The following is a 27,659-nucleotide window of genomic DNA, read 5'->3' on the forward strand; positions in this document are numbered from 1 at the left end:
TTCCATTAACTATACAGTACATTTTAGTAAGTGGAATTTCTGCCTGCAATTTCAAAGCGGAATTGCAGGCAGAAATTTCGTAGTGTGATCCTAGCCTTACAGTACCACGCTGAAATTCAGGGAGCTCTGTAGAAGAACCCATTCGTTCACCAATGTTTGTACAGGCGACTGTATTGGGGTTTGAATTTATACAACTGTGGACAGAATTCACCTAAGTACCTGAATTTATTAAGAGGTGTGTACCAATATTTTTGCTCATATAGTGCATCTCTGCAATGCAGTGCTCTGTATCAGGACTCACTCCATACTGTGTGTACTCTGTGACCAGCACTAGATTGAGGGGCTCAGTGCTACAGTCACACCCAGAAATAACCGGACATCAAAGTCATAAATCATTAAAAAATAACGGTTTAATTAGCAGAACAGTAATATTCATTTTCTGTAATCATTATAACCTGCTTAAATATGAATTGTTACAGCTTTATATATTACAAACTCAAGATTAAGTGTTTGCCTTAAACAACGTATCATAGAACATTTTATATAAGTTACATTATGCAAATCAGTGATAGATCTGTAGCAAGAGACTGTCCCGTACAAAACCAGAAGCGCTCTGAGCGGACGCTTCATAAACTCCTGGCTCTCTTGTGCTTCTCCCCCTCTGCAAAATGACAATATATACAGTAAGAGCATCGGCTTTAACCCACTGCAGCCCTCAAACGAGCAATGAACGTAACCTAACAGAATATGGAATAAAGCGTTAAATGGGGGGGAAGGGTCAGACTCTAATTTGGGCAAAAGTTTACACTTCTATGAAAAAGTTTTACCAGTAGATATAGATTTCTCCTGTAAGATGTGTTAGCAGGGAACAAGGGAAGATAGCAAGACTCCACCTTGTGGCATAAAGTGGTTTCTCCAGTTCTGATCAAGACTTTTTATAGAGCTGTTTATTGTTGCTTTACAAGGAAATGTGATATTTTTTGTCATGTCATTTTTTTACTTCTCCCTGGTTGGGTCACACTTTAAGGCTAAGTTTCCACTTGTTTCTTTTTTTTTTTCTGGCAGTTTTTGGATATCTGCCACTGCAGTTTTTGAGCCAAAGTCAGAAGTGTATTCATAAGGAATAGGACATATAAAGGAAGGAATTACACTTCTCCCTTATGGATCCACTACTGACAGAAAAAAACCAAGTGGAAACTTAGCTTCATAGTCTCAAATGAGTGTGAATTTGTCTTTCGTGCGACAATATTGCACCAACTGAAGTCGCTGTCTAGCTCTAGTATATATTGGAGGCAGCTATTTTGTGGCCAAAACCTAAACGGACTATGAGGCATATAGGTGATCTGTGAGGACTACTATTGTGCACTGACTGAACAAAGGCTGGGTCGATTCCATCGACTGGGCTAGATGTGGATTGCAGTGCATTTCATGCACTTAAAAAGTAGAAAATTTGCAATTTATTTCGATACTTTAAAACCCAGATCACTGTCAGTCACACAGATGGATAATCTTACTGGAGCGGGGCCCTCACACTGCAGGCAGCTGGGTCCCGGTTGCCTAGGGATGGACATACAATGTAAAGTGCATAGTGCATCCACCCATGTGACATGACTGGGCAACAACAGTCTGATGTGCCGAAAGCTGGTGTTTTGTCGAATCCTGGCTTTGTAGCACCTCTCATAGACTGCAGTGGGGAACTGCTGTAGGAAACACTTCAGCTCTCCATACTGGTGTACAGCCCGAAGAGAGCACAACCACCCACTTCTACATCTTTATCATACATTTTTTTGCTAAACAGAGACCTACTATGACAAACTGTAATAGCACCCACTGAACGGCCTTTGGATGTGAGCTGCTCCTAAAGCATTGATGCTCTTGAAAAGTCAGCAAACATGCAGGATCTGCTAGACTTCTGCACCCAAAAGGCCAGTTAGTGGGTTTATTGTACCTTCTAGAAGAGGGAGTCATTCCTTGTGTCAGGTCTTCTACTAAACTGAACAGTTGAGAAATGGTGCTGCTGTATTACTAACTTCAGAGCTAAACTCACAATTCTGTAAGCTGTTTCTGGAAATAAACTTGTGGACAGATACCTCCCCCTCCCCTAACAGCTTTACACTGAACATGCAGGCAATGCTTAGAGAACTCAGCTCTGAAGTTGTGTAGTATTGAGTGCAGTTCTGGAATATAATAAAAGCTCAATCTTGGGATCAATTTAAGACATTTAATGTATTTAAAAGGGGAGTCCCTGTTTATGCATATAGGTCTTTATAAATTTTATAAGAAGTGAAGATACTCACTACTATACAGCCAGGTTCTCTACTTAGACCAGATCCATACAACACATCAAGTAGGTCGCCCTATGGCTGTCCATGTGTAAACAATCTCAGTATTTTCTGGGGTCGTAAGCTTTAAGATGGGCAATCAAGGACCGTATTTTGACAAATGTCATTTGCAAAGTTGGAATAGAAACCTCTAGAACCCCACTTTAACTTTTAATAATAAATATATATTTCCCCATCTTCCAATATAACCCTGGAGAAGCCTCTAAAAAGACAATGTAAATATAGGGCCAATGTGACATAAAAAAAAGAAATGGACAGTAAACACCTCAATGATGAAGATCCTCATGGTATTAGGCATCCATAGGTCCATTAATGTTATCCCCATAGCCCCCCCCCCCCCCCAATAATTTTCTAGGAGTTATACAGATTATAATCTTCCAGAATGTAGAATTTTGGTTTCTCATAATCTACAAAAAATGCATCTGGATGCAGCTAAATTAGGAGTGATACAGTCCTATTGAGGACAATATAGCAGCAGCTTTCTGGGAAATGTGATGGGAGATGACCCACCCAACAATGGTACAGAGCAGACCAGTATATACATTGACATATCCTTACATTGCAATAGGTTTACTACTTCTATGAAATGCACCATTCTGTGGGGCCATAAACTGTACAGTCTTGAAAAAACAAATGAAGAATTTACAAAACTACTCCTCGTCCACTTCGGAAACAAACTGTGAATGATGTTCTGGGGATTTGCTGTGTGTTTTGCTTAGGTGCAGCTTAACTGCGTGCTTACTGGCAAATGTCCGACAACACAATTTACACTTAAACTTAGAGTCTGTGTCCTCATCTGCAGCCACCGGCTGAGGTGACCTCTGTACAGCTACCCGCGAGATTTCCTTCTCTACCTTTGTTTGCTGTTCCACCGCCAACCTGTTCATATCTTTCATTTGAAACCCAAGATGGGTCTCTAGGTGGGTGATATAGCTTGATGGTGTTCGAAACTGAGATGCGCAGTCACTGCAATAAAACACAGGGTGTCCCTTGTCCATGTTTTTCAAAAATTTTGTTCCACCAGTCTTCCGAAGCTGATATTTGACATTGGCCAACCAGTGGCTGATGGTTGTCATGGAAAGTCCAGTAAACTTAGAAATCTGCATGCGTTCTTGTGGACCGAGGTCCGACAACAAATATTTCCCCTCTGATGTCTGAAAGAGACTTGATGCAAACTGAGCTTGTAAAATGAGAAGATGCTGAGGATTCCAGTTGGATTGTCTTCCCTTCCTTTTATGTAATGATGAAACCTCAGTTGAGACTTCTTCAAAGCGCCTAGAATCCATCTCAAGTTTCATGGAGGCCATTCTAGAAGAAGCAACATGCTTTGGGGTGGTAGCTTTAGGGAGAACCTTGACCATATCCGCTATATCAGACAGAGCATGCTTCTGAGGTGGAGATGTGCATGACTTCGCTTTAGAGGACTCCACTTTTTTATTTTTAGATTTTGTCAGATCTATTGGTTGATCATTGGTTTCAAATAAATAATGGCCAGCAGGTTGTGGATGTGGTGGCGTCAGGCCCGTGGCCGGTTTTTCTACCCGACTGGGTGGAGATTTCTGAAACATGGAAATTAAGCTTGCGGAACTGGAATTGGATGCTGGTCTTATCGACTCAGAAGCTTTTCCCAAGTGATTATTTAGCACTGACTGTAAAGCGCTGAGAGGATTTACACATGGAATATCAGGGGAATGATTCGCTGAACTTCGTAGTGAAGAACATTCTTCTCGTCCTAGTGGTGACTCTATGGGTTCCAGGAATTTGGGTTTCTCCTTTTCACAGCTTTGTCTAGTTTTCTCTTCATGTTTTGGGGAGCATGGTTCTTTTCTTGATGACTCTGACAAACCTTCTGCTTTGGGTGAATCCTCACTTTCATCTGCTTGCGTTCTCTCTGACTTAATTACCTCTTTCCCTGATTCTCTTTCAGACTCTGTGTCTTCAGATTCCTCCTTCACTTGTGTAGACTGAGGGTCAGCTGGGCTGTTTGAAGATAAAGCTGCAGATCTGCACTTAGGAGCGATTGGCCTAAATTTATTTGAGAAGGTTGGTCTCATTTGCATTACTTGAGAACCGAGGGAAACCGAAGGTTTCATGATATCTGAAAGTTGATATGCGGCATGGATGCTGGGGTATGCGCTCCAGCTTGGTGTTCCATTTTGGGCTTTGTTAATAGCCGAGGTTACAGTGTTTTCTAGAGATTTCAAGATATCTCCACCTTCTTTGGAGCCATCTTCCAAGTCCTCTTCCCTTAGATACTGGTACTTGAGTGTTGGATCTAAAGGTTTTTCTAGGATGTCTTCGTGTTCATCATTGGTGTCTACTTTTTCTTCTTTGTTGCTGTCTTCTGACATATCTATTTTACATTCTTTACTGGTCAGGATTTCAGAGATTGATCCTCCAGATGGAGAACTTGCTGATGGCTTTGACTGGCTGTCACTTGAGGGAGAGTCTGAGAGTGACTGCATCTTTTCTACAGCAAGAGGGTCTAAGACCAGCTGCTTACCTTTCTTTGAGGCTGAATTGGTTACTTTCAAGAAATGTCCAGTGACCATCATGTGCGTCGTGAGTTGCTGCAAGGTGTCATGTGAACTGCCGCATTCCATGCACTTCAGAATTTGGGATTTACAAGCTTCGAACTGCCAGGTATAGCTGGCACCATTCTGATAGCCATACCGATTGTTAGAGGACAGCTGTGAGTTTGAGTTCTTCTGTGTGGAACAATGATCCACAAAGGAACCGGTGGTTGAATCTGGTGAGCATGGTCGAGTCACTTCAAATACACGTTTTTTTGCAGAGGAGACCATTTTGGATGAGATGCTTGGGATAGGTTCCTTCAAAGGCACTTTTTGGTAATGCTTTGTCTTTATCATATGGACACTTAAATCTTGGAGTGAATCAAATGAGTCTCCACAAAACATGCACTTTAAAACTTTTTGGGCGTCCTCCTTGTCCATATCATGAAATGCCCTTTTTCGGGGTTTGGAATAGTTTGCAGGTCTGTGCTTGTCTTTCTTGTGGTTATCATCTTGATAATGGCCGGTTTCATTCATGTGCACAGTTAACTCCACCAAGGTGTCATAGGCAGCACTGCACTGTCTACAACGGAACCTGCTGGCTCCCGTGAACACAGTGCCGTACATTTTTGTGTTTTGACGATACAACTGAACAGAACTGAAAAGGTTTGGTTTAGAAGTTGATTTTGAGGGTAAGTTTTGCTGTAAACTTTTGGAGAGGGCATCCTGATGCCAATCAAATTCACCTTTACTGGTTCCATTACGACTGTCACAAGGCTTCCGCTCTGTAGACGGCACCTTAAGACTTAGTCCTAAATTTGTCCAGTACGAATCAGAGAGGATGTTGGCATAGGCAGTCTTCATTTTATCCATACAGTCGTGCACCTCTGGCTGAAGCCGGGGGAGCGGGTCTGTTTTTTGGTCCTGAGCATCTTTAGAAGATACACTTTTTACGTCTGGCACCTGATCGCTTACGTCGCTCAGTAAGGACTCATTTTCCCCATCTTGATTGCATATGAGACTTCCTGGGGAATTCTGGAAACTGAGGCTCCGTTTAAGCCCCCCAACTACCTCTTGTTCCTCATCTGTGGGGGAGTAGGTGCTGTCCTGAAGTGCAGCAGTGGAGTTGCTATCCTCATCCTCCTCCTCGTCATCTTTGACGCTGTCATCCTTCAAATCCTCGTCTCCATCTTGGAAATAACCTGTAGAGAGAACAGCATACAGTCAGACCAGGCATTCTTAACCATTATTTTAAAGCTACATCACATTTATTCAAGACTTAATGAAAAATCCATGAAATATGTGTTTCAATTACATTTAAACAATTAAGTGTGGGCTGAACTGAGGCACTGTTTAGGGACATCCAAGAGATATTTATGGGGCACACCAGTCACTGACATATGTTATTAATAGGGTTGTCATTAGGAGTAAAATCCCAATCCATTTGCCCTGTTAGGATATAGGGAAAGCCTAGAAGGGTTAATTTCCTTAGGATCTTCTCTTTAGAAGCCAGAACAAAAATGATCTATAATGATCTGTAACAATGGCTGCCATAAAATACGACTTGACCAGATCAGGGGTGTAGCAAATGGAAGGACAACCCTGGGGGATGCCATGTTATCCTGGCCAACGCATGTACAGAGTTAGGGCAGTAAACTAAACTCTTGCCCAAGCTATGGCTATGTGCTAGACATGGCTTCCCCAGTTTTGTACAGAGCTTGATTTACAAGACCCCCCCCCCTTTAAAGGAACATCTGTGGCTTAAATTCATAAAAAGTTGGTGGCACTAGAAGAAGCAATGTGAATGTTTTTTTGCTAAGCTACTCTCTTTACTGCTCACATTAGAAACAATTGACAAAGACAGAAGCGAAAATACAATGATCCAGGCCTACAAAATAGGTTTCACCAGGACTATAAATATATTTTCTACAGCAACTCTCTGCATCACTGAGGCCTTTACAGGTCATAAGGAATATTTTACGTAATGACAATCCACCTTCTACTAGAAAACGAGAGCAGAACTAATAATGAAGGTGTTCATTGATCCTGGCGCGGCAGGAGGATCCCAGAGCAAGCGGCTTTCTTTTCCCTGGTTGCTTTTGAACGCTGCGGAGGAGAATGCGTCTTGCGGCCTTTGAAGTCCTGCCGTATATTCATTCCAGCTCAGCTTACATCAGATGAATGTTTAGTGTATCACAGAATGCCACAAAAACAGCAATTTCATCAATATTTCACAACAGCCTTGGGGAAATTGTAGATTGTGATGCTGTAGGGCAGCTAATGGAAGTGCACACAAGGGTTTTGTACATGTGAAATAAGTTGCCAGAAAAAAAGGAGAATACACTAGACTGAGAGCTGTGGGAGACGCAGACTGCCCCCTGCTGAGCTTATGGGTAATTCAATGACTGGGAACTTCTATTTCTTTGCACGCTGCCAAAGTCATCAGCTGTGTTCTGAGATTGCCTGCCATATTCAGGTGAAGGGACGGCATGAAAATGCTGTAGTGGAGTACACAGACAAGGACCAAGGAACTGTCAGTATGGGGACTGAAAAGGTAAAGATATTGCCGGTGATACAAGTATGGGGCACCTAAACACTGTATGAGACCAGTAAAGATTGAAGGACATGGTGTCCATTCAGTTAAAAAAAAATTTTTTTATAGTACGCCCCCACCCTGCTCCAGACGCTAAGCAGCCTGCTCTGGATTGAGTCTCTTAAGAGGAAAGTGAACACAATGTTTAAATCTGGAGTTTTTGGACATGATTTAAATTAGCAGCTGATTTGTAGAGTGGAAAAAGCTACTGTGCAGACATTAACCTTCTGCAGGCGGGATAGGGCCGTAAAGTAATAAAGCAAGTAGTGCGCTCAGACACCAGGAGCTCCCTAATCTCAGACACCACGACTTGGGTTATGTCAACTATGGGGAACTCCAAGTGCCCTGATGCTAAATCTGAAACCAACGCCCTACCCCACATGCTGTCCATACTCATAAGATAGCTATCTGCCAAATTCTAAGTCTCCCAACCCTCCAATTCATGCTTGCTTGTCCTGCTGCCAGATTTCTCTGTGATCTCTCAATGACAAAAAGACAAATAGGGCAGTTGAAACCCAACATTCCTAACCTTTTGCTGGCTTGTCTGTCTGGATTTAATAGGTTCAGCTGACACTCATATCATTTGTATAACCAGATTTGTCTTTAAGGGGCAGTAAGAACTTTGGGTCTTCTTTGTCACCTATGCACCGAGTATGTAGGTGTAGTGAATACAACAGTAGCAGTTGTGCTCGAGCCCTGGTACCTAATGCTGGCCATATACCGAAGGTATGTCAGTAAAATGCATGTTCAGGTAAAAGCGATCTCCAGCGGTCCCTCTAAACACACGTTTGGCTAAGCATACATGGGTTTACAATAGTAAGAGGGGAGGTTGCCAGCTTCCTGTGTCCCTCTCCCTTCAGACTCCCCTAGTGGCTCCCCTAGAACAAACAGATGGGGAAGTTAAAATCCAATATCCCTAACACTTCTCACCCCCATATACTTTGGATGGTTGGTTGCCCCCGTTAAATTGAGCATATTGTTAAAGGGGCATTCAGAACAAAATGTTTTAAAATCATCTGGTGGCAGAAAGTTAAACAAATTTGTAAATTACTTCTATTTAAAAACCATAAGCCTTCCAGTACTTATCAGCTGCTGCATGCTCCAGAGGAAGTTGTGTAGTTCTTTTCTGTCTGACCACAATGCACTCTGCTGCAACCTGTGTCTGTGTCAGCAGAGAGCACTGTGGTCAGACTGGAAAGAACTACACAATTTTCTCTGTAGTATTTTTTTTCCCACTGGGGTACCCCTTTAACATGAATCTAATGTCTATCGGCAGCTCATGTGGCCTCAGTGGAACCTGGACCACACTCCAGTATTATATATGGCACTGGCTTATGGGGGCCCTGGTACAGACACCCCCTATTGTTTCTCTGACAACTAGGGGGTGATGGATGCTCTACAGTCCCCACTGTATTCTGAGGGTCATGGGGCCAGGGATACATGTATAAATGTCAGAATTTCTTACCGCCCTCGTGGTTCCTGTATATATTGAGCTTTCACCATCGCTCTCATTCCTGAGCCAGAGCTGTAGACAAGTTTATGTCAGCTAATGACAGATCCATCAAGTCTGGATGAACGGATTGCCGGGCAGAGCCATTTCACATTTTTTATTACCTCTAAATCCCCACAATGAAGGGTAATATGTTTTAATTGAACTATAAAAACAGTGAGAATGGCCAGCAAGACTGGCTATGATTAATGCACTGTCCGATGGGATGGATGGATTGGGGGTAGGGGCAGCATACACAATGACAGTCATGGATCGCAGAGGGGGTCAGTGCTCACCTGGGTGATCACATCATTTGCTTAGTGATTTTTTTAGATGTATTCTGAATAAATAGCTACAGTGTGTTTAACCAATCAGGTAATGGGAATGTTCACAGCAGCATAAAGTGTTTCAGAAAAGATGCATGCTGATCTTGTAGGTCACTCTCAGTGGTACGCAGTGGAAGAAACACTTACCCAGCTGCACACAGTTTTTCAGGAAGAAGTACTTATTGGGTCTAATTTACTAAGTGTGTTGGGTTTTCACTAGTGGAAAATGTTGTTTCAGACTTGCAGGATTGGGAAATTTTTCTGACCAGCTATTTCTAGGTGGAAATTTCCAGCCATGTATCCACAGGATTTTCCTGAAATTCAATAGTAAATAGGTCGAGTTGTGAAACCACACCCCTTTGCGACAGACCACACACCCCCAATGTCGGGTTTGTCGGATTATCCTGGCGCAGGCATGTCGCAGACACTCTGCGCTAAAATAACCAGTTTCAGCTTAGTGAATGAGGGCCATTATGTACAAGGTCACACACAATTACTTACTGCATAGAGAAAGGTCCTCCAGCAGCGCAAAGGATTTCAGGAGTAACGTGGTAAAGGCTGGAAACAAGTTGGAGGTCCTAGTACAAACTATCTGCACTCCCTTAATTTTCCTACGGCTTTTAAATTACAAAATCAGCTTTCATGTTATGGTCATGGTTGGCACTGTCTCTTGCATGGGACTTCTGAGTTTAAAAACTAACAGGGGCCACATTTAAACTGTGTTGGATGGATGAAACAAATGAAAAGCTTAGCTGGCTTTCTATGAAAAGCCCTGAGGAAGCATGGCCTGATGCGTAATGCAGTGTTCTGATCACATGATTTGTGTTCTTCAGCCTTAGGGGAGTGCAGGCAGCATCCATGAAAGGTGGTCAGTTCCTTCAGGGGCAGCATTTGGGTCTATACACTTGGCTCCACCTAGAAAAATCTCTAGGCAGAGATCCCAAGGTGGCCAACCCTAGGTCCACGTGGGCATTACTGATCCCCTTAGCTGGCAATGCATTGTAAGATCAGAAATGCAGCCCTAATGGGCATCCTTGTAATGGCTGGCACTGTGTTCAGGTACTACTAAATAGTAAATATAGGGTATGGCTGGAGCAGGTTGAGACAGTAAAGAGAGAATTTATAACTGTTGGGTCTGTGCAAAAACACTTGTTACCACATGTAAAGATTTCACTGTGATTAACGGAAAAGTCATCCATGGAAAACTACTAAATCTGAAGTGTGAACGATAGAGCAAATGTGGACCAGATGAGGTTTGAAAAGATGGGCCTGAATGTACTATTCCTGTATAACACTTAAGACAGTATAAACTTAGACCAGACTAAAAATGTGCCAGATCTATGAAGCAAAATTTACACCAACTGTTAGCCGGCTTACTTTAGGGTACATTGGTAGTGTATGGTGGCACATTTAAGTTACATCCTTTTACTGTCCCTTTTTGATAGCAAGGTGCATTTTTTTCTTACTATCCTTTTTTACACACTGTGTATAATAAATGTGTTGTGAATGCCGAGCCTCACTATCCTGGAGCTAGAAGCAAAGCAAATCTGGGCCAATGGATTTCAGTACCACAGACATAAAGATGAATGCTACTACTACAGCCACCCCAAATCTAATGAACTTTCCCCATCAATCTGTTTAGTCTTGTAGAACTCATTCAGCTTTTCACAGTGATTCCCAAGGCTACATGGCTAAATGGGTTGATGGCCAATCCATTAGATTCAGATCTACGGTCAACAGGGTTGGGGGAGGATGGTCAGAACACTAGATTACATGTCCCAGATAGTATAAAAACATCTGTGGGGGTCAGCTGAAGGTAGAGCCACCTCTGCAGCACATGTCATGGTGGTGGCAGGCTGTACAGGGTGGGTGTTTATAGCGGTTCATGTACCATAGTTTTCCACTCATGGGGCACTTAGAAGATGTGGAGATTAATTTGTCTTATCTGGAATGGAGAAGCGGGATCTTAGTCACATACAGGTATGGAGTACATTGTCATCTCGGAGAAGCGGTGACAAATGACACTAATGATTAATGAGCGGCGCTCCCTCATCAGTCTTTTGTTCTGCGATCATGTAGCAGAATCAGCCGCTAGAAAAAGTCTTGCTTCCTCCCAGGAATGAATTGTTATTTTCTGCCACCGTGTAAAAAATGGCAGCGCTGTGTTGCTTGCATTGTGTGTCTTAGACTGAATTATTGACTGTCAGGAAGAAGTCTACAATTACAATGTGCACGTGGCCGTATCTTCCAGGGAGATGATCCGACCTTTCCTATCTCTGCCCAGAACACAGGGGATGGAGCGATGTAGAACAAAGATTCTGTGACAAAGTCATAATGACAAGAAGACCCGGAGTGCTACGTGCTCATTACACCCCGGGAAATGGCGACACCTAAAAGAGGAGGTCTGGCAGTAGAATATTATATGGCTGTAGGACATAATAGCAAGAAGGAAAATGGTGGCCAACAAGGGCGATCTTCACAATTGACTAGGAAAACTAGACTGTAAAGACCCTCATTCTCCCTGATGCAATGATTCTTCACCATAAGGACACAAACATATTTAATGTAACACAATTTTACATGGATTGTATAATGCAGTGTTCACAAACCTGCGCTTGCCAGCTGCTGCAAAATTACAATTCCCATCATACAATGCCCTGACAGACTTAGGATATCAGGGCATGCTAGTAGTTGTCGTTTTGCAAGAGCTTTTAAGCCACTGGTTGGGGGAATACTGGTCTAATATAGGTTTTCCTCAGATTGTGTAAATAGGCTCTATAACTGAAAACATGTTTTTACACTTCAATAAGGGCTAAAACCTGCCATATACATTAATGACAGCTTTACCCATTCATTTTGGCTGACCATCATGTGTATGGGGATCACCTGATTCTCCAGATGTAGCGGGAGAGAGCAGTTGGGTATGTCCGGTTTTAACTGCCTAGTTATTGTCGTTTTCTTGGGATAGAAAAGTTGCTGTCAGAGAAGTTTAGAGGAGGGGAAGGAGGGGTCTAGAGGGAAACCAGTGATGTCTGTAATCAGGACAGAGTTGACTGGCAGTGACCTTCTCCTGTATAACCATTCAGAACCCATTTATTCTTGGTCAATAAAGATAACAGTCAGCTCACAGCTATCTGGATTTTATGTCCAACTTAAATGGGCACTGTCAGATTCAAAAACTTTTTATATGTTGTACATCTTGGCAAAACATTAACCTTTCTATTGTACTTCATAAGAAAATGTTATTTCCTTTTTATAGACATCATGGCTTTTTCCAAGCAGAAGCACAGGTATGAACAAAGTCCAGTAAGTGAGAGTGGGCTAGAACTCCTCTGTGTCTGATAGGACAGGAGAGAGCACAGAGGAGTCCTATCAGACAGGAGAGAGCACAGAGGAGTCCTATCAGGCAGGAGAGAGCACAGAGGAGTCCTATAAGACAGGAGAGAGCACAGATGAGTCCTATAAGACAGGAGAGCACAGAGGAGTGCTATCAGACAGGAGAGAGCACAGAGGAGTCCTATCAGACAGGAGAGAGCACAGAGGAGTGCTATCAGACAGGAGAGAGCACAGAGGAGTCCTATCAGACAGTAGAGAGCACAGAGGAGTCCTATCAGACAGGAGAGAGCACAGAGGAGTCCTATCAGACAGGAGAGAGCACAGAGGAGTCCTATAAGACAGGAGAGAGCACAGAGGAGTCCTATCAGACAGGCGAGAGCACTGAGGAGTGCTATCAGACAGGAGAGAGCACAGAGGAGTCCTATCAGACAGGAGAGAGCACAGAGGAGTCCTATCAGACAGGAGAGAGCACAGAGGAGTCCTATCAGACAGGAGAGAGCACAGAGGAGTCCTATCAGACAGGAGAGAGCACAGAGGAGTCCTATCAGACAGGCGAGAGCACAGAGGAGCACTATCAGACCGGAGAGAGCAAAGAGGAGTCCTATCAGACAGGAAAGAGTACAGAGGAGCGCTATCAGACAGGAGAGAGCACAGAGGAGCGCTATCAGACCAGAGAGAGCAAAGAGGAGTCCTATCAGACAGCAGTGAGCACAGAGGAGTGCTATCAGACAGGAGAGAGCACAGAGGAGTGCTATCAGACAGGAGAGGGCACAGAGGAGTGCTATCAGACAGGAGCGGGCACAGAGGAGTACTATCAGACAGGAGAGAGCACAGAGAAGTGCTATCAGACAGGAGAGAGCACAGAGGAGTGCTATCAGACAGGCAGAAGCACAGAGGAGTCCTATTAGATGAGAGAGAGCACAGAGGAGTGCTATCAGACAGGAAAGAGCATAGAGGAGTGCTATTAATGAGTTTTTTCCACCACCCACATGGTGATGGGGGTCTGACTGACAGGAACTCCCACTATCCCAAGAATGGAGGGAGCATAACAAATAGGATTTTAAAGGGGTACTCCGGTGGAAAACTTAATATATTTTTTTTTAATCAACTGGTGCCAGAAAGTTAAACAGATTTGTAAATTACTTGTATAAAAAAATCTTAATCCTTCCAGGACTAATTAGCTGCTGAATACTACAGAGGAAATTCTTTTCTTTTTGGAACACAGAACTCTCTGCTGACATCATGACCACAGTGCTCTCTGCTAACACCTCTGTCCATTTTAGGAACTGTCCAGAGTAGGAGAAAATCCCCATATAAAACATATGCTGCTCTGGACAGTTACTAAAATGGACTGATATGTCACCTAGAGCACTATGGTCATAATGTCAGCAGAGAGCTCTGTGTTCCAAAAAGAAAAACAGCTAATAAGTACTGGAAGGATTAAGATTTTTTTAATAGAAGTAATTTACAAATCTGTTTAACTTTCTGTTACCAGTTGGTAAAAAAAAAAAAAAAGTTTTCCACCGGAGTACCCCTTTAAAGGATAAGTATCATGAAGAAAAACCTATCCCCTATCAGAAGGATAGGAGATAAGTTTTAGATTGCAGGGGGGCCGAGCGCTGGGGCCCCCAGCAATATCTGTTTGGAGCCCCGGTTCTCCAGCACATTAGCGCGTCATGACCCCTGCCTGAAGCGGAGTCCGCCATGCCCCCTCCATGAAGCTCTGTTGGAGAACCGAAGATTGCCAAATAGCTCTCCCATAGAGTTTTATGGAGGGGGCATGGCGGCCTCCGCTTTGGGCGGGGGGTAATAATGTGCTCCTGTGCTGGAGAACCGGGCTCCAAACAGGAGATCACGGGGCCCCAGCGCTCGGACCCCCTGTTATCTAAAACTTATCTCCTATACTTCTGATAGGGGATAAGTTTTTCTTCATGATACTTATCCTTTAATGCAACTCCTTTGCACTGTACCAAACTAGCATTGTATGAACACAACAAATGGGAATAAAGCTTTAACCATATGAGTCTGGATCCCAGTAGAGAAGATGTGAACTTTTCTTTTTCTACTAGATTACAAACTTTGTCCCTTATTGCTCAAAAAATAAATATAGATCATGGAATCTCCTAAGTATACGGGCCCTTACACAAGATATAGAAGCAGTAAAGTCAGGGTGGCAGGGAGGGGTGGAGGTGAGCATCACGTTAATTGCCCCTTTTTACAGTACTTTGCAAGTTGCACTCTCAGAGTTCAAGGGGTTAATCCATCAGGGAATAGATGACGAGTGACAAGTAGGATTTTTGTGAGCAGCCATATACCTGGCGGATGGTCAGCTGTTAGACGCACAGGAGTACTTCTCATGATGATAAAGCCCAAGTTGGATTTCAATTATTCTTCGGGTACAAGTAAAATGATAATATTTTCCTGGGTTAGCGCTGCAGTCCATGCACCTGACGCACTGTATCAGATCAATCTCACTAAACTGTGTGTGGCTGCTGCATCAGAGACGGCAGATGGGAAAGGAGGGGGGGGGGGGCACTTACTTATGAGCCTTGCTGCTGAGCTCATCGTCTGTAGAGTTAGAAGTACTAAAATCCACAAGTCTGCTGGAGACATTAGGAGAGGAGATGACTGCCACAGTGTTATGCCCCAAACAATGCTCCAAGATTGGGGGTAAACTACAGGTTATGTACAGGTTATGTAAAAATGTCCTAATATTTTGTGTCTACAGCTCCTACACAGGTCCATGGTAACATCCCAGAAACAAACCGTGTAGTCTGAGGCTCCAGTTAGCTGCTTCCATTAATTCATAGTGCGCCATAAAGGAGAGTATAGCAACAGGATCAGACTACAGAGTGTTTGTAGTCTGTTACCATGGAGACATGCAAATCTGAAAAGGATTTGCACACAATGGCCCAATTGGGATTATCATCAACTCAAATTAAATCTACAATCCAAATTCCAAGTGAAAGAAGTTGGAGGAAACCCCTACAAACATGGGAAGCACATACAAACTCCTTGTAGATATTCTACCCCATGTCAGTGTGACATTATCCTGTACCCCAAGTGTCAGTGTGACATAATCCTGTACCCCAAGTGTCAGTGTGACATTATCCTGTACCCCCAAGTGTCAGCGTGACATTATTCTGTACCCCCAAGTGTCAGCATGACATTATTCTGTACCCCAAGTGTCAGCATGTCATTATCCTGTACCCCAAGTGTCAGCGTGACATTATCCTGTACCCCAAGTGTCAGTGTGACATAATCCTGTACCCCAAGTGTCAGCGTGACATTATCCTGTACCCCAAGTGTCAGTGTGACATAATCCTGTACCCCAAGTGTCAGTGTCATTATCCTGTACCCCAAGTGTCAGTGTGACATAATCCTGTACCCCAAGTGTCAGTGTCATTATCCTGTACCCCAAGTGTCAGTGTGACATTATCCTGTACCCCCAAGTGTCAGCGTGACATTATCCTGTACCCCAAGTGTCAGTGTGACATTATCCTGTACCCCAAGTGTCAGTGTGACATAATCCTGTACCCCAAGTGTCAGCGTGACATTATCCTGTACCCCAAGTGTCAGTGTGACATAATCCTGTACCCCAAGTGTCAGTGTGACATTATCCTGTACCCCCAAGTGTCAGCGTGACATTATCCTGTACCCCAAGTGTCAGCGTGTCATTATCCTGTACCCCAAGTGTCAGCGTGACATTATCCTGTACCCCTAGCGTCAGCGTGTCATTATCCTGTACCCCAAGTGTCAGTGTCCTTATCCTGTACCCCAAGTGTCAGTGTCATTATCCTGTACCCCAAGTGTCAGTGTCATTATCCTGTACCTAAAGTGTCAGTGTCATCATCCTGTACCCCAAGTGTAAGTGTCATCATCCTGTACCCCAAGTGTAAGTGTCATTATCCTGTACCTCAAGTGTAAGTGTCATTATCCTGTACCCCAAGTGTCAGTGTCATTATCCTGTACCCCAAGTGTCAGTGTCATTATCCTGTACCCCAAGTGTCAGTGTCATTATCCTGTACCCCAAGTGTCAGTGTCATGATCTTTTACCTATAGTATCATCCTATACCCCTGTGCCCTGACTTGGATTTTTGTAGATTTATGATTTTATGGTGCCCCCCAGGAGCAGGTGTAGGACTCTGGGCGGCTCTCTGTCTCTTGCGGCTGGCAGAGAACTGTAAATACAATCCACCAGTGTAGTTTCATAACTGCGCTCATCCTCCGCTGTTATTAATGCTTGTCAGGACTATTTATCCAGCAGCTGCTGACAGCTCCGTATTTGCCGTCTAAATTTCCATCATAAATAAGTCAGTAATGCAGCGCTTTAGTAAACCTTCTGCGGTGATTGGAGTAAACAATCTACAGGACGGCACTCTGCGCTCGCGCTATACGTGAATGTTTAATGTCACTGACACAGACCTGGGATCTTCCTGGCGGATCCAAGTGCTGCTCTTTCTAGAGATTGCTCTCCTGCAGAACATCGCAACCAGCCATAGATACGTTATTACAATGCGGAAAATGGAAATTTTAGCCCCCCCGGCAGCTTTCTGATGAGACTACCTCTTTAATCATACGAGACAGTAAAGTCCTGCCATTTCTAAACTATTTTGTGTCTTATGTTCAACATCTCTGCTGATGAAAATTATTGTTTACACCAGGAACTGTAACCCTGTCCTGATGCAATGGTTCTCACAGCTGATGGTTTGTTACAGGGTATTTATTTAGGTAGCAGATCACTCTGGTGTACAACAGTCTGTTTCACACTGCAGAATTGTTCACACTGTAGAATTTTGTTCACACTGCAGATCCTCAGCCTTGAGATAATCCGGACGGACTCGTCTGGAGCAGGTGCCTCTAAAAAAAATCGCCGGTGACCAAGTGGACGTGCGCTGTCTCAGATAGCAATGCCGTCTGGCGGAATTCCACCTAAGAATGAACATGTTCATTCTTTGGCGGAGGTTGGTTTTGCTGGCAGAATCCCCCTGCAGAAATTCCGCAGTATGCACAGATCAGCAGAATCCCATTGAAAACAAGTGAAAGCAAAATTCCGCCATCTGAATTTTAGCAGTGTGGATGAGGCCTTACAGTTTTTATTCACTTGGTTGTAAGCAGGACAAGTTTTCCGCCACCAGGTGTATGCGAACATTCACATGTACAGGAACTGCAAATCCTGTATGTCTGAATGTCCCCTAAATAAAGTAAATGGGGTACACCACTAATTTATGTAATAAGTGTCTGAGAGCGGTGGGTCTAACCTCTGGGACCACACGATGTCCACAATGTCCTCATCTCTTCCTCTGCATGGGGTGGAGTGTCGGCACGCTCTTTATGCACTGTCTATAGGAGCGTCAGAGGTACAAGAAAGCTGTGCTCGGGTATCTACAGCACTCTTTGTGCATGAGGTGTGCTGACACTCCACTCCATGACGGGGAGAGGCAGGGTCCCATTCTGGAGATCAAGGGGGGGGGGGGCAGAGGTCAAACCCCCCCACAATCAGACAATTAGCCCCTATCTTGCAGTTATTAAAGTAGTGGAGTACCCCTTTAAAAGGGTACTCCGGTGGAAAACTTTTTTTTTTTTTTTTTTAATGAACTGGTGCCAGAAAGTTAAACAGATTTGTAAATTACTTCTATTAAAAAATATTTATCCTTCCAGTACTTCTTAGCAGCTGTACGCTACAGAGGAAATTATTTGCTTTTTGAATTTCTTTTTTGTCTTGTCCACAGTGCTCACTGCTGACACCTCTGTCCGTGTCAGGAACTGTCCAGAGCAGCATATGTTTGCTATGAGGATTTTCTCCTGCTCTGGACAGTTCCTGATACGAGCATCAGGTGTCAGCAGAGAGCACTGTGGACAAGACAAAAAATTATTTCCTCTGTAGCATACAGCTGCTAAAAAGTACCGGAAGGATAAAGAATTTTTAATAGAAGTCATTTACAGAGAGGTCTTCACTGTACCGTTCTTAATCCCCTGCATGGCTGATGTGACAATGATACAGTCCTGCCATATGGTCACATTTGCATTTGGACGTCCATCCAACCGTAACAATGGCAGACATATTATAACTCCCAATGTCTCTTATGTATGATGTCCGCAGAAGCTGAGAACACCCTGGCTCTTTTAGCACCACAATCATTTCTCAGTGAAGTGCAGGAAAGTTGGGAGTGAACATAAAGAGCTTTTAATCTTTTCATTTGCGGAGCGGCGCCGAAGCTTTTAAAATCTCGACTTGAAAAAAGCTTTTTGGTAAAAGCAGCGCAGATTATAGCCTTCTCCAAAAAGCAAAATAAAAACACAAAAAAGAGCCACACTCTGCACCTCACCACCATTATTCTATATTACTGCTGTGCAACTTCTGCGCAATTCTGTTTTGCCCAGCCGCCATTCTGCTCTAATTAAAGCGTGGAAGCGGTGTTTATGTTCACTTTACTGCTCTGAACAGAGCTGAGTTTATTTTGCAGGTAAAAGAGCCATTTATTCTTAAGAACTTGTTATAGATGTTCTCCACCTAAAATACGTGAATACGGCAGGCACCAGCTAAATGCTTTTACCATTGTCTCGAAGTTGGGTTCATAGTGGGCTCAAAACATGGCCGTTCATACTGTTCGTTTGTGATTGGACATCTTTACATCCTTGCTATTCATCAGATGACTCTTCTGTACAGCCCCAAAACGCGTTGTGATTACAAAACACAATGTATACTCCATAGAACAGTAGTTATCAACCTGAAGCAGTACAGCACTAGTAAAACTACAACTCCCACCATGCTCAGACAGCATAAAGCTGCTCTGTTACCTAGTAAAGTTTGTAGTACAGTCCCAAAATGCATTGTAATTACAATACAACAATCTTCATATAACAGAGTTTCGTAACCTGTGGCTCTTCCAGTGGTTACAAATCTACAACTTCCATCATAATCTGACAGCCGAATGCTGTCAGTGCATGATAGGTGTTGTAGATTTGCAACAGAGATCCAGGGGTTGGTGAACCCTGCCATAGAACAACATGTGTGGATGAAGGGGGGAATTTATAATAATATTTAATATCAATGTTGGCGTGGGTGAAGTTGTTGGTTTTCTTTTTACACCAATTTTATAAAAAAATAAAAAATAAAAAGGTGCACGCCATATGAGAACGTTGACACAAGTCTGCACACTTTACCTAACCCATGCAAAAATATTGTGGAAATCACTTTTTTGAAGCCAGAAAAATGAGTAGACATGCGCCAAAATGTGAAGCAAAAATGGGGGAGTTCCTTAATAGTCACGACTGCAAATCATAGATGCAAATGTGTTCTACAACAACCGGTTTTACAAAAGCCCTTACAGCTACACCATGTGGAAAGGTGCAAAATGTTGGCACAGTAAAGCCCCTGTGCAAAAATTTCTGCCCAAAAAACAACAAACAAAACCCCAAACAACTTCTCTACCACTGATGATCAATTCCCTTCACAATATGGCTTACAGTGGATTTTTGGGGGAATCTAACCGCTTAAGGACACTGGCCGTAAATGTACATCCTGATTCGCTAACAAATAGCACACCAGGACGTACATTTACATCCTGTACATGATGCAAGCACCAGAGCGGCCAGTATCAGCAGCCAGGAACCCGCAAGTAATGGCAGACTTCAGCAATCACACTGATGTCCGCCATTAACCCCTCAGATGCCTTGATCAATACGGGTCATCTGTGGAGCTTTAAATGGCTCATCTGATCGGCCGCATGGATCAGATCAACCAAGATGGCGGACAGAGGTCTCCTCACCTGCCTCCACCGCCCTCCCTGGGTCTTCTTTTCTGGTCTGATAACGAGCAGACCAAAGATCGCCAATAATATTGATCAGTGCTACGCATATGCATAGCACTGAACAGTATTAGCAACCTGATGACTGGGGACATACAAAGTGTAAAATAAAAATGCAGGGAAAAAAATTTGAGAAAAAGAAAAAAGGGAAAAAGCCCCTCCCCGAATAAAAATTGTAATTAATAAACATATTTGGTGTCGCCGCATGCGTAAAAGTCCAAACTATCAAAATATAATGGAAATGATCCTGTATGGTGAACGACATTATGTTAAAAAAACAAAAAGCATTTTATGGTAAAATGAATGATGACAATACAAAGTACAATTGGTCACGCAAAAACAACCCTTACATGGGTCTGTGGATGGAAATATATAAAGGAGTTATGGCTCTTAGAAGGTGATGAGGGAAAGCAAAAGCCCAAAAATAAAATGAGCTGTGTCCTTAAGGGGTTAAAAAAGTAAGGGCTTGGAAAAACATGGCTAACATGGAAAAACATGGCTGTCAAAAACTGACTCGCATTTACACGGGTTGTGTGGTGCTCGGACATGGGTGCCACCACTCCATTCAAGTAGGGAGGCACAGGATACCCATTCTCATGGTTGTTAGTGGTCAGAGTATTGTTCATGGGAACCCCTATGTGGTGAAGGGAAAGTGACAACTGGGATGACCAAATATCTGGCTTGGACCTGAAGTTGTCACTGTAAATGTTTATTGCTATGTATCGCATCGTGGTTGCCAACCTTATTTACCTGCTGGTTTGCAGGTGTTTATAAACCTTGATTCTAAGTATCAGCCAAAGTGGTCCTGATCTCAATTCCTTCATGACCCTATAAAGCAATGGTCTTCAAATGTTGCAAAACTACAGCTCCCAACATGCCAGGACTGTTTTGCAAAACTAGTTTGAAGACCAGTGATCTAGGACATTATTGCTATTTGTTGCTGTTCCCAGACTTTGATTTGGAACCCCGCACGTGATCAGAGAATCCTCTTATGGATCTTGGCATTTACAGAAGAAGAAAAAAAATGATCACATTTTGAAGAGAAGGCTTATTTATCCTGAGCTTCCTTCGTAGAGATAAAAATGCCTTACATAGATTTTAGATGGCATAAGGAAGACAACAAGCACATGTCCCCTGAGACCCCCACCATGCATGACTTTGGGGTAGAACATGACCTGATCTGCAGCCCCTCCACCGAACATGAAGACATGACTCTTATATTACCTATAGATACCATGATGTCATTATGGAAATCACAGGCTGCTTTGTACTATCTTCCTGCTTCACCTCTACTGTCATAGTGGTGGGTACATCCTGCCACCCTAACAGCTTCTTCCTTCCAGGGAATTATTACTTACTTGTGTTCTCGACCAACGTTCTTGTTCCCTGCTTGTGTCATCCGGTGTTGTGTATAGATTTTCTATATTGTCTGCAGAGATAGCTGTAAGTCACGGCGCATGAATGGGTTAACCGTGGTGAGTGACAACCCTTCGGTATGATTTACAACCTGCAGCCCCATTGTGAAACGACTGCTTGATGGATGATCCCAAAAGTCTGCGACTACCCATAAATCATGTCTTTGAATCATTGACATAGATAGAGGAGGTGCAGGCGCCGGGCTGGCATTGACATCCATTTTCCCAATAATGTGCATTGACAACTTACAATACAGAACCTTAATTAAAAAAATTGAGATCTGGAAGGTTTTCACCTTGTGTAATATTGTGAGATCCGCGCCAAGCCATTAACCCATTCAGTGGCTGGTCATCAGGCTCCTGTTGTCTGATCTTCTGTCCAGTCATGGCTCGGTCTATACACGGTGTCTAATTCTACCTCTTAAAGTATCTTCTAGACGTCATTAGTCCTTATTAAAGGGCCGGTGTATAAATGGTTGAAATGCCGCATTCAGTAGGAGAGCCAGGGAGTATGGGAGATTGCAGGGGTCCCAGCAGTTGGACCCCCCGCGATCTGACACTTATTCCCTTTCCTTAGGTTAAGGGATAAGTTTTGCGAAACCAGATTTCTCCTTTAAGACTCAGTTTTCAAGATCTCTGCTTACTGTTAGTGAATGGATAACATTCTTGTTTACATACAAAAGATAAAAGCCAACCTGACCATAGGCCGGATTTGGTAGCATGTAACATAGACAGATTATTTTGTCCGCTTACAGCTATGGTTTTGTATGATGGTATCCAGTCTGTACAATCCTACGAAGCAAGCACCCGAAACCCCAGACTGCTATATTTTATTACCTGCACTGATACATTGTAACAAACCATCTATATAGAGACAAAAATGAGGGTTCTGAGGCCTTATGCTTAGGTTCTTTATGTGGTTACAGATTAGTACAAGTCACTTTAGGATCTGTAAACAGCTTTGTTTTTACCTTGTCCCATGTCCAGACTGACCTGCAGGTCCCATTTACTGAATTCACTCCTAGCCCGGACCTATAGAGCACATCTGGTGGTGTATTCTTCCCTGGTTCATACTAAGGATTTTCTTCTAGACTCTGTTTAATGGATGAAATATCCGGCTCGTGCTAAGCAATAATGGAATTGACAGATCCAGCGTCTATGTGAGTGCCAGCACCGCTATCTGAATAGGGTTGGCAGCACGCTCATGTTTTTTCATCCAGGCTGTTGGCATGCATGTGCCGGGGAAGATAGGGCCCTGGTTGGCATCTGTGTGCCAGGCTCATCAAACTATGTCCGTCAACGGGAAGACTGAAGGATTGAAGAAGACACGTAGGTAAGTTTTCTCTCAGCTTAAAGACTTGGCCAGACTCATCATCCTGAGCCAATATGGATGTGATCTGCGTACAAGTGACATGTACATGGCTCTGCCACCTGAGGCTCTCCAGTTATTGGGAAACTACAACCCTCAGCATTTCTTGATGGCCACAGGTTGCAGATTACTAATGGAATCTTTCAGTGAATGTGATAGAAGGAACCAAATAATTCAGGTAACATTGAGAAGTAAGGATCCTGCAGTTTCTTGCAAATATGGCTTAAAGAGGTTGTCAAATTGGCTGCAATCACTTCAATGTGACGGGGTTGAATACCACACAAAAACTGAGAACAGGTGTGGTGCTGTTTTTGTAATCCTGGATAAAGTGGGGTCTGTAAAAGGTGGAGAGCCACAGGTTGCACCCCTCCCCCCCCCCCCACAGTCGCACCTTTTTAACGGGGTAACTCTGAAATTTTTATTACACAATAACCAATCTTTATTAACATAGACATTGGTCATTTTTTGCAGTGACTTCACTGCTGTGCATTGCTGCTCAGACTGTAGCTGGGACTATGACTACACTTCCTGCACACTGTATATAATAAGAGCCTGACCCGGCCTCTATAGGAGCAGTGCATACCCTGAAGGGCCCTGTGCTGTCCTGCATGTTGCTTAGTGGAGATTGTGCTGCTCAGATGTCGTATTCTGAAGAGAGTGACACTGCTATTCACTCTGACAGGCTCAATGTTAGAGGAGATTAGGCGGTGGCGTTCAACATACTAATACCTCTACACGAGCAGCCAAAGCCATTCTGTATCTGCCGTATCTGAAACTGAGCCAAATCCACTTGGGAGACCACAAAAATGCGGATGTGGATGTGCCACAGGGGTCACCGTTTCCTATCTCCTCGGTTTACAAATCACTACTGATCATGTGTAATCTAGCCAGACAGGAGGCGACCGCTTAAGCGCTCATCACCTTCACTTTTTATATGTAGCACTATACAAAATGTTACAGCCTGGGTTTCTATACATTTTGTATTAACACTGTCTAGCATTTATCCTCAACAACTAAGATAAAATTAAGTAAGCCCTCTCCCTTATTAGCTCTATGCTCTTAGGGTCTGTTCTAGGACCTTTTTTTTCAGCTCTATGATTTAGGGCACTTGGCTTCTATATTAAAGGAAATCTGTCATCAGCATCACCCGCACTAAGCCTGTTACACAGGCTTGTAGTGCGGGTGATGCTGATTAAAACGCTATGTACCTTATTAAAAACCGAGCAGTGGATGTTTAGAAATCTTTATATTTACTTACCTGTCAATCACAGGCTTGGGGCTCAGTTACGTCAGCGGGACTCGGGGCTCGGAAGCGGGACTCGGCCGGCCATTGATGTAAAGTTTCCTGTGATCTAAAGTTTTTACAAGTGCGCATGTGCGGGTTTACGCTAGCGTAAACTCTGAAGCGGGACTCGACCGGCCATTGATGTAAAGTTTCCTGTGATCTAAAGTTTTTACAAGTGCGCATGCGCGGGTTTACGCTAGCATAAACTCTGAAGCGGGACTCGACCGGCTAATTGATGTAAAGTTTCCTGTGATCTAAAGTTTTTACAAGTGCGCATGCGTGGGTTTACACTAGCGTTAACACGTGCATGCGCACTTGTAAAAACTTTAGATCACAGGAATCTTTACATCAGTGGCCGGCCGAGTCCCGCTTCTGAATCCCGAGTCCCGCTGACGTAACTGAGCCCCAAGCCTGTGATTGACAGGAAAGTAAATATAGAGATTTCTAAACATCCACTGCTCGGTTTTTAATAAGGTACATAGCGTTTTAATCAGCATCACCCGCACTACAAGTCTGTGTAACAGGCTTAGCGCGGGTGATGCTGATGACAGATTTCCTTTAACTATATTCTCTGAGTGTTTTGAGCTCCCAAGCTTTCCCCCCATCATTCTGCACACAATAACCCGTAAGGACAAAGTGAGAACAGGATGTTAGAAATCGTTTATTTATTCAAAAGAAAAACTAAATCTTGCAATGACATAAGGATTCAGACCCTTTACTTAGTTGAAGTACCTTTAGACAGCGATTACAGCCTCTAGTCTTCTTGGGGATTTTCGGTCATTCTTCTCTGCAGATCCTTTCAAGCTCTGTCAGGTTGATTAGGCCATGCCCTTGGACAGTCATCAGATATCTCCAGAGATGTTCCATTGGGTTTTAGTCAGAGCTCTGGCTGGGCCACTCAAGGACATTCACAGAGTTGTCCCTTAGCCACTCCTGTGTTGTCTTGGCTGTGTGCTTAGGGTCATTGTCTTGATGGAAGGTGAATCTTCGGTCCAGAGCAGGGTTGATAAAGTTTTCATTAAAGGGGTATTCCGGCCAAATACATCTTATCCTTTGGATAGGGGATAAGATGTCTGATAGCCGGGGGCCTGCTGCTGGGACCCCTGCAATTACAGTGCAGCATCTACATTCTATGCAGGGCTACGTCTTCAGTCTCGGAAACCTCTTTGCTTCCGGGACTGGAGACGTGATGTCATGTAACGCCCCCTCCATTCATGTCTATGGGAGGGGGTGTGGCAGCCGTCACGTCCCCTCCCATAGACATGATTGGAGTGGGTGTGGCGTGACGTAACAAGGGGGCATGGCATGACGTCACATCTTCAGTCCCAGAAACAAAGAGGTTTCTGAGACTGGAGACGCAGCCCCGTATGGGGATAAGATGCCTGATCGCGGGGGTCCCACCGCTGGGGAACCCCGTGATCTTGCACGCAGCACCCCAGTTAAAAACAGTCCCCGGAGCATGTTCGGCGTGTGACGTCAGGCCTCCGCCCCCGTGTGATATCCCGCTCCGCCCCTCAATGCAAGCCTATGGGAGGGGGCGTGACCCCTGCGATCAGGCATCTTATCCCCTATCCTTTGGATAGGGGATAAGATGTCTAAGCGCCGGAGTACCACTTTAACGCTTGGTTTCATTATACCAGAGAATCTTGTTTCTCACAGTCTGAGTGTCCTTTTTTGCAACCTCCAGGTGGTTTTCATGTGTCTTTTACTGAGGAGCGGCCCACTCTGCCATAAAGCACTTTCTTCCCACTCTGCCATAAAGCCCATAATGATGGAGTGTTGCAGTAATGGTTGAACTTCTAGAAGTTTCTCCCAGTTCCTAGGATCTGGATCTGCCAGAGTGACCATTATGATCTCGGTCACTTATTTTACCAACACAGGGCTGTGTCTTTCCAAATCCAGTCCAATCATCTGAATTTACCACTCCAATCAAAGTGTAGAGACATCTAAGAGATGATCAAGGGAGATGGGAGGAGCCAGAGCTAAATATCAAGTGTCACAACAAAGGGTCTGAATACTTTTGGCACTGCAACATTGTAGTTTAATTTTTTATACATTTGTTTAAATTTCTAAAATTCTACATTTCCATTCTCATTATGGGGTATTGAGTGCAAATCGATGGGGAAGAAATAGTTTTATTTTTGTTTTTTTAACAGAAGGCCGCAACATAACAAAATGTGAAAAAAGTGAAAGGGTCTTAAAACTTTCGGAATGCATTGTCTCTAATATGTATGGTCAGCTCAATCCTTTGTTTCTGGCAGTGGCTTATTCACCATTCCTCCTTAAAATAAATAAATACAGATCAAGCTCATGTTTGTGATGTAGTTAGCAGGAACAGTATTTGGCGGCCACTACATTATGTATATGATCAGCTTTAGACCCTGCTCACTACTGCAGCATGACTCTGTTGGCAGTGCCAGGCCGAAAATACAGGATCAGTCATTTTTCCAGTGATAACGCAATTCATGGCACCAGTGTGAACAGAGCCATCTGCTGGCATCAACTGGCTTCTACCTTCTATACAATCCACTACCCATCCCAGTATTCATTATCTTTGTATGCATGGAGAACCGTACCCTGTCACCAAATATAAGCTGTGATTATATAAGATCCCAGCCCCAGACAAAATCCAGGATTCTTGTGACTGTTCACCGAGCCTAAGAGCTTCATTCCCACATCCTGGTGGTTCCTGAAATCCCAGAGCGGATCATGTAAGACCACCCAGCTCGCTGGGAAGAACATATGACAGAATGATACTCCTCACTTCCCCAACTCACTGTTCTGTTATTCTTGGATAAAAGGTAAAGCAAATAGCAGCCAATTGCTCAGTGCAGCGGAAACAAAAGGCCATCAAGTCATTTATCACGGCTCAGACAGCCGGGCTGCTCTAAACTCCAACCTCTCCCCTGTTAGTGGAGCTTGAAAGCGATAACACCCAATAATATTCTAAATGACAAATGTAAGCGCTGCCTCCCCGTCCCCCGGGCAATCGATACAAGTAAGAGGCATCTGGAGAATATTGACAGGGACTCGGAGAAGGGGACGTGCCTGAAAATGGCTACATCTCTGCATGACTGCAAGCTATTTATTCTAGGATCCTCTGTCATTGTGTGGGGCCCCATAGAAATAGGGTTATTAAGCCAAAGAGCCCTACAATGTTTGATAGGGGTGTATAGGAGT

General features: G+C 43.7%; 1 protein-coding gene across 5 annotated transcripts in view; it reads right to left on the reverse strand.

The window, feature by feature from the left end:
* Positions 1–27,659, reverse strand: part of TSHZ2 (teashirt zinc finger homeobox 2) — a 197,201-nt gene that overhangs the window by 38,054 nt on the left and 131,488 nt on the right. For 2 of the 5 annotated variants that reach the window (XM_056549121.1, XM_056549122.1), the window contains one exon: positions 399–6,057. The exons of the other annotated variants lie outside the window; for them this stretch is intronic. In XM_056549121.1, the coding sequence (XP_056405096.1) occupies positions 2,993–6,057 (3,065 nt within the window). In that variant the 3' untranslated portion in view covers positions 399–2,992. Of the gene's footprint in view, positions 1–398; positions 6,058–27,659 lie in introns of those variants that run through there. 5 annotated transcript variants of the gene reach the window in all.

The sequence above is a fragment of the Hyla sarda genome, chromosome 12 (assembly GCF_029499605.1).
Source record: "Hyla sarda isolate aHylSar1 chromosome 12, aHylSar1.hap1, whole genome shotgun sequence".
Taxonomy (NCBI): Eukaryota; Metazoa; Chordata; class Amphibia; order Anura; family Hylidae; genus Hyla; species Hyla sarda.